The sequence below is a fragment of the Fukomys damarensis genome, unplaced genomic scaffold (genome assembly GCF_012274545.1).
Source record: "Fukomys damarensis isolate Sample0158 unplaced genomic scaffold, DMR_v1.0_HiC HiC_scaffold_30, whole genome shotgun sequence".
Classification (NCBI taxonomy): domain Eukaryota; kingdom Metazoa; phylum Chordata; class Mammalia; order Rodentia; family Bathyergidae; genus Fukomys; species Fukomys damarensis.
The window spans coordinates 66298263-66309222 of NW_022900942.1; the positions used below are offsets into that span (position 1 = coordinate 66298263).

The 10960-nt window shown below is 47.0% G+C and overlaps 1 protein-coding gene across 8 annotated transcripts in view; it reads left to right on the forward strand.

Moving 5' to 3' along the window:
• Ptprm (protein tyrosine phosphatase receptor type M) overlaps positions 1-2851 on the forward strand; it is a 608602-nt gene extending 605751 nt beyond the window's left edge. For all 8 annotated transcript variants that reach the window (XM_033757448.1, XM_033757447.1, XM_033757449.1 and 5 more), the window contains one exon: positions 2021-2851. In XM_033757448.1, coding sequence (XP_033613339.1) covers positions 2021-2074 — 54 coding nt within the window. In that variant the 3' untranslated portion in view covers positions 2075-2851. The remainder of the gene's footprint in view (positions 1-2020) is intronic.
• Positions 2852-10960: the final 8109 nt, after the last annotated feature.

The following is a 10960-nucleotide window of genomic DNA, read 5'->3' on the forward strand; positions in this document are numbered from 1 at the left end:
AATTTCTCATATTTTTTCCTTTTCCCTTATTCCCTTTCCCCTACCCTTCCCACTTTCCCTACACCTTTAGCCCTTTTCTTCCTATTTCACATTGAAATTAAATTTTAAAATAGGCAAATTATCTTAGTAAACACTTCTCAATAGAAATGTAGGGCCAGGGATTTAGCTCAGTGGTTCTGCCACCTACCTCACAAGTGCAAGGTCCAGAGTTCAATCCCTGGTGCCAAAAAAAAAAAAATGTAAAGGGCCAACAAATACAGGAAAACATTTCTCAATATCTGTAGCCATCAGGGAAATGCAGTCAAAACCAGTCAGACACCATCTCACCCTGGCTAGAAGGGCTATGATGACAATAAATAATAAGTAAAAACAAGAAATGCTCATGAGGATACGGAGGAGGGAAAACTCCTACTGTTTGACAGGATTGTAAGTACTGCCACTAGGGGAAAAGCACGGAGAGCTCTAAAAACAAACAGATCCCATCAGTTGCTCCTCTTATCCCACCTGAAAGGAAGCCAGTACGGCAGATAACTGTGTGCTCACTGTGTGCACTGCAGCCCTGTTCCGACAGCCAGACACGGAAGCAGCCTCGGCGCCCACAAGCGGATGAGCGGAAAAGGAGGCCTGGTCTAGTACACAGCAGAACAGAGGGACGTGGACGACACTGAGTGAAGTGACACAGAAACATCCGGTCCCTCACAGAACGCTGAAAACAACCACTGACCTGAAGATGGAACTGATGAGCAGAGACTGGGGAGCGGGTGGGTTTGACCAGTGCACACTAGAAAGGCACAGAAGTAGCACCTGGAGTCCCATTAATATGCACAATGCGTTCACATGTTTTTAAAAATCAGAAATAAGGGCCAGGGATTTAGCTCAGTGATTCCGCCACCTGCCTCGCACATGGAAGGTTCTAAGTTTGACCCCTGGTACCCAAAAAATGAAATAAATAAATAAAATCAGAAATAAGAATTTACTGATTAAGAGCTTGCCGTGCCTCCCAGAGAATTCAGGCATTCTTTTCTGCCTTTCCATTTTCCCTCTCCCTGGGATGTCCATACACTTGGTCATCCAAAGCGGTAGGCTTGAGAGTAAAAGAGGGTGATAGTCACAATCGTGTCACAACCAGGCGGCGGCCAGGACAGCCTGCATAACTGAGGCAGAGCCCCCTGCCCGGCTCCACCGACGCATCCGCCCTCTCCTTGGGGACTGTGCTCACCACCACCTGCCCTCCGTCCTCCCCATGACCTCACACCTCCACAGACCCCGCGGCACACGTTAGGGACATCTGGCCTGTTCCATCTCATCCTGTCTCATCCTCCGCACCGACAAGGTGGGCTTCTCCCAGTCAGGGCGCAGGTAAGCCATGGTTAAGAAGTAGCTAAGAAACTCCCGCACAGGTGAGGAGTCCTGAGACTGAAAGCTGGAAGACACTCAGGTTGTTGCTGTACCAGTAACACACAGTAGGGACAAACACACAGCCTTCCCCTTGGGTTTGTGAAGCATGAGATCCCCAGTGGGTATTAACATGCACGTGCTCAAGTCCGTTGTATCCAATGGTGCCATCTCATTGGCCCCCACATTGTCCCGGGTACTCTGCCTTCTCTAGATCCCTTACATCCAATGCAATGCAAATTCTACATGATTTTTTTAGGAGGTAATGACAAGAAAAAGAGACTCCCATGGTGAGTAAAGACACAGTATTCTCTCAGATATTTCTGGCCTGAGGTTGGTTGAAAATGAGCATGTAGCACCCACAGAGGGACACAGCAGACTGCAGCTCGTCTGTTTGTCCAGTACTTCCCAAGAATGTTAATGGCGCAAATATCAGCATTTCCTTCAGGCAGCGAAGCAGTCGCAAATAGGGAAAGTTCTGGCTCAGAATGGTGGCTTTCTGATTCACTGCTGATCCAAATCCCATCTATCTGATTTCTTCCAGTTAACACCATCATCTGGCATAAGAACCCGGAGAGGTAGCGGTTAGCTGTGACAGCTCACAGTGCCCCCTTCTGTTTTCCAGGATCAGTACAAGTTCTGCTATGAGGTGGCCCTGGAATACTTGAATTCTGGCTGACGGCATAACCGGCTCTGCGGACAAACCCTCTCCTAGCACAGAGCCAGGACGGTCGGTGGTGTTCGTGTAGATGAGATGGAGATTTCTCAACACGCTTTCTTTGCTTTGCATAATCGGCTCTCATCAAGAGCCCAGAAAGTGTCTATAAACCGCTTGCACTGCCCAGTTCCCAGCCATGCCGCTGCCTGACAAACAGAGCACACAGTCGTGAGATCCTGTCCTGCCCTGCCCATCACCGTCCCTGGCTCGGGAGAGTGGCGCCGACATCTGGTCGACTGAAGAGCACAATTATATTCTTATGAAGGAATTTGTACCTTTGGGGTATTTTTTGTGGCCCGTGATCCTCTCCTGTCGTTACAGCTGAGTGTGTGTTTTCGTTCTGTGGAGAATGCTACCTGGCATTATGATAATGTATTATTTTAGTTACTATTTGTACTTTAACACGTCGCGTAATAGAAGCTTTCCCGGCTTTCCACGACTAACCGGTAAACGTGTAATGAACAAGCTATCTTGTATGAGTCATCGTTTCTATCAGATTTGTATGGTTTCCAAGGGAAAAGCTCGGGAGGACTCAGTTCAGAAGTGCAACATGGTCAGATTCACAGATCCAAAGCTTTCCCGTGTGTTTATACTGTAAATATTTTTGACTTCATCAAATTATTTATTCATTAAAAGAAATTTTTGTGAAGCACAGTGAGTGACAATCATTTTTATGGAGCCCTGGAAATGACTGACTGTATGACTTTACCTTTGTGAATTCTCAATAAACGATGACCCGTGCCACTTGTGGTGTATTCCTGGTGTCCCAGGGCACGGGTGGAGGCCACTCCCGTCACACCAGACCACGGGGCAAGACACTCCTAGGACCTTGTCCTGCTCCGTGTCGTGCTTCTGCAGTGGAGAACCACAGACCTGGTGACCTATAAAGAGATGGGTTTCTGGAGACTGGGATGTCCCAGATGAAGGAGCTGCATCTGGAGGGGGTTTCATGCTCTGTCACACATGGTCAAAGCCCAAGCGGGCACACGGGGGGCACAACAGGTCGAGAGCATGAGGGAGCTTTGGGTACAAAGCCACTGCCAAGGCGACCTGCCTGCTCCTTCTGTGATGACCTTCATCCATTAAGGTCACCTCTTAAAGGGCCTGGCCTCCCGACAGTCACAGTGATGGTCACATGTCACCACTAGTCTTGGAGGGATGAGTCACAGCATCCCTGGCTGCCTGACACAGGCGTGGTTGGGGCTCTCAAGAGGCAACCTTTGTCAGTCAGACTCCAGGCTTGTCACAGTGCCCTGCCGGTATGAGTGTCACCGTGAACATGAGTGCTGACCTGGTGGGACAGGTGACAGGGCAGGGACCTGCCGGCTGGGGGCAAGCTCTTCCCTTCTGTGCCACCTCAAGGGGGCATCAGACCTGTCCCTTCAGCCTCACCCTAACGGAAAGCATATGCCAAGAGTACAGCTTGTAGAGGACCATGGAGTCAGTGCAGGCTACGGACAGCAGGACACAGAGCTAAAGCCACTTCCTGATGAACCCAAACAGAACTTCAAGAGACGAAAACTGCAAAGTCAGGTAACAAAATATGCTAGATTAGAAATCAATCAACTTGAAGCCATCACTAGAAACAATTCAAAAATTTAAAAAATTAAATGAACAGTAGAAGTAAACTGTTGGGAGTCTCTCTCAGCTGTGGATTTACAAGGGGTAGAAAAAATTTGAGGTGATAATGACCCAAAATTTCCAAACTGGGTAGAAACCAGAGGTCTAAGAAGCTCATTAAACCTCAGCATAAAAATCATGAAGACCCCCAAGGTACCATCATAATTGAATTGCTTAAAACCATTGGCTAAGGAAAAATTCTATAGCAGCCAGAGAGCAGACACATATATATACAGGTAAGAGTCACATCACAACGTTTTTTGGACCTCTTGTAAGCTAAAAGACAGAACAATAACTCAAAATATGAATGAAGTAAGAACTGCAAACTAGAAATCTATACCCACCCAGCAAAGATACTTCCCAAAGAGATGGTAAAAATAAAGAAAACGTCCAACAGACAAAAGTCGAAAGAATAAAGGAAATGATCTCATATAAAATCTGCATGTACTCAAAGGAAATAAAGACACAGAAAGAGCTTCTACGTGGATGAATACACAATGCCACTAAGAGATAATTCACTAAATTAACCCTATCAGTGTATGGTTTATAACATGCATGAAAAGTGGGGAGGGAGGAGGGACAGACAGAGCAGTTTGGGTCTCCTGTGCATGGAGGGATGTGACATTAGTAGAAGGTAACAATGACAAGTTAAAGACCACCCTGTTAACTCCAGAACAATCAGGAAAACACTGAAGAGTTACGGTTACTAAGCCATGGGAAGAGAGAACATGGAACTGTGAGAAACTTAGTTCCCAAAGAGAAAAAGGAAACGGAATGAAGAACAGATGGGACAAGCAGAAAACAAAGACAAGCTGGTAGTTTTAAACTCAGCTATATCAATAATGTCATTAAAATGCAAATGGGTTAAACACCCTTATTAAAGGTCAGAGATCGCCGGATTACAGGGGAAAAAAGCAACACCCAACTATATGCTGTCTATAAGAAATCCATTTTAAACATCAAGAAACATTTTTAAAAACCCATTTTCTTTAATACACTCAAGCTGCTGAGTGCTACTAGGGAAAAATTACACAGATGAGGATATTACTGCTGCTATAAATTCATGGCATCCACTTTGCCTTTTCTACTCCCCACAGCAAATAATCTTAAGACTTCTCCATACTTCTAACTATGGCTGTTTCCTACTTCACAGAAAGGGGGGAAAAAAAACACTCAGCTGCCCACCCTCCTCCCTGTAAAGGTATCTTCCTCCACACTCGTCCCTCCTTTTCACCAAATTCAGAGAAACCATGTTAGGCAGGAGACAGTGTGGGAAACATCCTGGCCTTGGATGCCTTCCAGCCCTAGGAGACCACTAGCACCTCCCGCCTTAACCATACTTCCTGGGCATCTGGGTGAGCCTGAGGGGCATGCGCTCTAACCACCCTGGAGAAGCCAGAGGTAGCCCTGTGGTCATCACAGCATGGAACTGCCCCTCACAGACTCCCACTCCAACGTGGGGCTTGCCAAGAAGCATGGCATCCCTGGCTCTGCCCTGGTCCTGAGACACTGCTCCTCTCGGGCTGCTTCTCCCAGGCTTTTGCTCATGCTACCCTCAAGGACAACTTTAGCAACCACTTCCATGGGGAAGTCTCTCAGACAGCCCCAGAGTCCTCAACCCACAGAGGGCTTGGAGGCCCAAGAAGTCCCAGCTCTGATAAAGTGCACCGCCTCGTTCCAGAAACCCTTGCCCAGCTCTGCACCTACTCTGGACTTAGTGTTCTTGTAACACTCAGTGCCCCATGTGTTCAGGTCACTGTTTCCGTTCAGCCCAGAGGTCCCCCAAAAGCCTCATGCGCTCATAGGTGGGACTTTTTGAAGGAGACTGGACTACGGGGCTTACAGCTAACTTGCTGGTAGGTGGGGTGTAGCCTGAAGAGATGTGTCACTAGGGGCAGGGCCCAGAAGGGTTGATCTCCTTCCCTGGCTCCACCCTTCTCTGTCCACTTCCTGTCCATCATGTGAGGAACAACTTCTCCACCATGACCTCTCTGCTATGGGAGCCTTCCTTGCAACCAGCCACCTATGGACTGAAAGGTTTACAAACTGAACCAAAATAGCCTTTCCTCCCTTAAGTTACTGGTATTGGGCATTTTGTCACAGCAACAAAGGAAGACAAAGTCATCTACCAGATGGGGCCCGGTGTCCATCGTGCCCGCCATATTGTGTCCAGCCGCAGTCCCTTTTTTGAGCTCAGGAAAGTCATATACACTTGGACAGTTTTTCTGGGCCTGGAAAGACTCCAAAATATCCAGGAAATAAAGCTTGCTCCTTCACAAGCTTTATTCTCAAAGCCCAGGTTAGGAAAGAAAGCAAAAATCAAATTAGTTTTAGTCCTTCAGGGGAAAAAAAGCAAAAAGCAACATTCATGCTGGAAAGAAGCTAAAACATAGGCAGGTAGCAGACAAAAGTGCCACTTTCACTGCTTTTACACCGGCAGATAGCCCCTGAATGGTGGCAGTGACGTAGTGCCTCCACCCTGGGTGCTGCACATGCGCTGAGCAACAGTCTGCATGAGGAGTGTGCTCCCTGTTCCGACCAGCAATCCTCCAGCTGGCCGTGCTGATGCACACCTGTAATCCCAGCTCTCAGGAGGCTGAGACAGGAGGATCGTCACAAGTTGAGGTCAGCCTGGGCTACATAGAGTTCTAGAGCAGCCTAAACTACACTGCTAGACCTTGCCTCTAAAAACCAAAACAAAAAACAGTAACAACCCTGGCTCCCACTCAGGGGTCTGTGGTGGTTGAGATCGTCAGCAGATCCTCTCATGTGCCCCCTGCAAGAAAAGCAGCCTCACTCCCCTCTTCTCTGCAGTGGGCAGACTGGCTGTTCCCACAAACAGGTCTATGGGGATTGCAACTACTGAGCTGGAGACCAGGTCATGAAGAGGCCCGGCCACAGCCCACGTGCTGGGCTCTCATGGCCCACATGCTCAGGAGATGCCAGCTACCTTGGGGAACACAAGACGCAGGCCACCTAGCAGGGAACAGAGGACGCCAGCCAATGGCCAGCAGGGAACCAAGGTGCTGGGACCTGGCAAGCGTCTTCCTGAAGGCTTATGTGTTAAAGGCTTGGTCCCCACACCAAGGACTACTGGGAGGAGGTGGGCCTAGCGAGAGGAGTGGAGAGGACTGAGTGTGACCTTGGGGAGGACACTGAACCCGGCGACTTCCTCTTCTTCCTAGCTCTCTCTTGCTTCCCACCACAAGGTGAATGGCTTTGTTGTCTGCCATGATGTGCTGCCTCACCAAAGGCCCAAAAGTAATAGGACCAAGTGGCCATGGGCCAACTCCTCCAAAACTGTGAGTAGAAGTCAATCTTTCGGCTTTGTAAGTCGATGTTACTCTGCTTTCTGTCTCTGCGTCAAAATATCTGAGGTAATATACTTAAAAGGAAAAGTTTATTATGGCTCATAGCTTCAGAGGCCTCAGTCCACGGTCACTGGGCCCTGTTGCCTTTACACACGTGGAAGTACAGTGAATGGGGCAAAGGTGCTCACCTTGTGGGCACTGGGAAGGGGAGAGAGGTGGGCTGTGGTCTCAGTGTCCCCTTCCAGAACACACCCAATAACCTAAATCCTTCCCACTGGGGCCCTTCTACTGAGGATCTGCCGCTTTCCCATCTGGGAAGGGGAGAGAGGTGGGCTGTGGTCTCAGTGTCCCCTTCCAGAACACACCCAATAACCTGAATCCTTCCCACTGGGGCCTTCTACTGAGGATCTGCCGCTTTCCCGTAACACCACAGGCCAGCAACTCAAAACTTTAGCATATGGCCTTTGGGCGACCATCCAGACGCAAACTACTGCGACAGTCAGTTATCTTGCCTGTTTGTTGTGGTGACGCAAAGCTGACTCACTCGAGGCCCAAACAGAGCTAGGGCGTGGGTTTTCCAGTGAGGAGAGTCCTTCAAATGACCGTGCCTGGATTGGGACACCATGACAGCCAGGGCCCTGCCTGTACCTCAGAGTCTGTGAGAGAAAATAACTATCATTTTATGTGGCTAAGTTTTGTGATAATAGGTTCTTCCAGCCTAGAAATTCAGAAGTACAGGTCAAAGCTCCTCATTATGTTCTAGATTCTGGAAACTTCTTTCCAGAAGGGGACATTTCCCAAAGTGTGATTCAAGAGGTCATTATAGTTGGCACAAAGCAGGCGCTCTGAGAGGCTGAGGCAGGAAAATGACAAGTATGAGCCTAGCCCGGGATACTTCGCCACTCAGTAAGACCCTATCCCAAGATAAATTTTAAAAAGAACTAGAGATGTAGCTCAATGTGAAGGCTCTGCGTTCAATTCACAGTACCACGGAGGGAGAAAAAGAACATTTATTTGTATAACATCTGAGTTCCTTGTTCTATATATTAAAAAAGTGCTAGTTTTCCATTTTCAGTGCAGATTAATTTCTTGGTGCCTGAGGGGACTTTTAGGGAACACAGGAGTATTCATTACTAATTGTAATTTAAGCAAGGTCCCAATTATCAATCTTCAGGATTTATTAGATAATTAGGATTCTTCTAGGTCTTAAATAATCAATGTTGTCCTAAATATTTACAATTACGTACAAGTAAAAAATTTCTTATAAGTAAAAAATTATAGATTTAACAAAATAAATTTCCCCAATCGATATAAACCTCAATTACAAACTTAACCCAGCACTTTTAGACATTTAATTAAAATCCAATTCTAACATATTAATTCCCCTTAGTGGTCTAAGACCCTTCAAATGCAAATGATCCTATAAAAATTGCAAAACTGACTAATGCCCACAGACCCAGAGTGGTTACAATAATGTTGGTGTCATGACTTTATCAGTTTTTTATCTCATTCTTATTCTTTCACATTCCCAAGGTTACATTCTTCACATCTTTCTAGGATTTCAATAACTATGAGTTTATCTACTGTTATTTTACCCCTTTCTGGATCTCTAGATATTTTACCAAACCCTGAAGAAAGAGAATTGCCGGAAGCTCACTGGCAAACAGCAGGTCTCGGGTTGGATTTTGGTGTAGACATGGTTGAACAAATCAAGTAGATTCAAACCTGAGCCAGTGGCACTTAGGCTAAGTTTTGGTGTAGTACAAAGGAGACCGCATTTGTTGTATGTGGGGACTTTTACGCTCTTGTTTGAACAATGTTAACTTTTGTGCCTTGATGTCTCTCCTATGAATACAGCACTCTTGAAGTGTTGTATGTGGCCTCTGCTTATTCTCCAATAATGATGTTACTCTGGTCTGTTAGCATAATTGGAAGCTCATGGACATCTGTCTTATTGGTGTCTTGTTATAATAAGTAGAATCGTCCAGAGGTATTCTTTGAAAAGCAGCAGCCAGTCTACGGTGAATGCACTTGCATTTAAGAACACTGGGTTGATTTTTATCAGCAAACACAGCTTGAACGTTCTTTAAGTGGTCACTTCATGATATCAGTAGGCATTCCCATGACCATAGCACTTTCTACCTGCACTTCCTTAGGATTCAAGGTACGGCTTCTTTTTTTTTTTTTTTTTAATTTTATTGAGTTTATTGGTACATTTTAGGGATACAGTACAGTTACATTCATTGTTGGGATCATGTACCTTTACATGGCAAGTCTTGATTCTCATTTTTTCCCCTTACCTCTGCCCTCCCTTCACCCCCTCCTCCCCTCCCCATCTACATGTGTAAATACCAAATAGTTTCTCTGGTGTGAATATTCTGCAACAATGCATAAGATTCTAATAAGATTACTGACATTTAGAAATTTGAAGAAAGGAGCTAAAGGTGTAGGGAAGGTGTGATGCGTAGGGGAAGAACAAAAAGGGAAAAGAAAAAAATGTGAGAGAATGAAAAGATGAAAATAAAGTATTTGTAGAAGGTACGGCTTCTTTACACCAGTACTTTTGTCTGGCTGACAATTTCGAGTCACTCCTTACACACATTGAAGATCCATATCCATATATTATAAACAGGTATGTGTTTACCAAAAAAAAAGTGAAGCACCCACAGATAGCAGCACTGTTCTGTATTAAAAATGATGAGGATAAGGGATAGTCTATGAAATTCACCCTCTCCTCAAAGTTCTGTTTTTATACTTATTATTACCTATCCTGACATGAATTTTCTTCCCCCAGACCACACACTCGGCTCCCAAAATATCTTTTCTCTTTTAGTTGCAAAATAGTTTTAAACACCACCATCTGGGGCCGGGACGGTGTGTATTCGAGAAATGTTTCTCTTGTTGCTCTGGGGGTATTTTTCGTAACGGAACTGCCAAGGATTGTTCTTTTAAGGTCACATATTAACACTGACCTCTCGAGTGGTGTGCATTACCGTATTGCCCAGTCTTTCTGATAACATATGAGTCCACCAACACCAAGACATCCTCTCCAGCAGACACAAAGCTTCTTTTCGTGATTTAACCTTTTTAAATGGGGTGACTGAAGAACCATGTGCCAGCGTGCGACAAATACCCTGGCCATGAACTGTGGGCGCAAAGAGGCGGAAACCAGCCCCCAGCGAGCCGTGGGCCACACCCCACCTGGGAGGGCCTTCCTGCCACCAGCTGGATCAGGTTTCTGGCGCCGGCACACAAGCATCGCAGACTGGGGGCTCCCGGCCTCCGAAGCGCACTGTTCCCCTCTAGAGCTACAAGACCTGCGACAAGGCCTCGGGGGCAGCGCTCCCTCAGAAAGCTGGGCGAAGACACCACCCTCGCACCTCCCTGGCTTTCAGTGGGGGCTGTGGTCATCGAGGTCCGGCTGGCAGTAGCAGCATTTCCATCTGTCCCTGTCGCCGCTTGGGCATCTTTCCATGGGTGTCTGGGCGTCTGTGTCCCCTGTTCTTATAAAGACACTCGAGCCCAGAGTAATGTGGGCTTCCTTGCAGAGCACAGCCTTGGCCTGATGCACCCTCTAGCCCTACTCTTCAGGTCGCTGGGAGCAGAGGTTCCAGACTTGGGAGGCAGCAACACTCCAGAGTTAGCATGACCTGGGATCTCAGATGTCCCCCAAGGCCCCGTGTTGAAGTCTCCCTCACAGCAGTGATGCTACTGGCAGGTCAGTCTCTAGCAGGTGGGGCTGAGCAGGAGGAAGTGAGGCCGCTGGGATGTGCTCCCTGAGTTTCTGGCTGCTTCCTGGCTGTCCTGAGATGAGTGCTTTCAACATTATGCGTTTCCTTGCCGTAGACCCACAACCAATGGAGTCAAGGGACCACGGACTGAACTGTCCAAAAACTCAAAGCAGAAGAAACTCTCC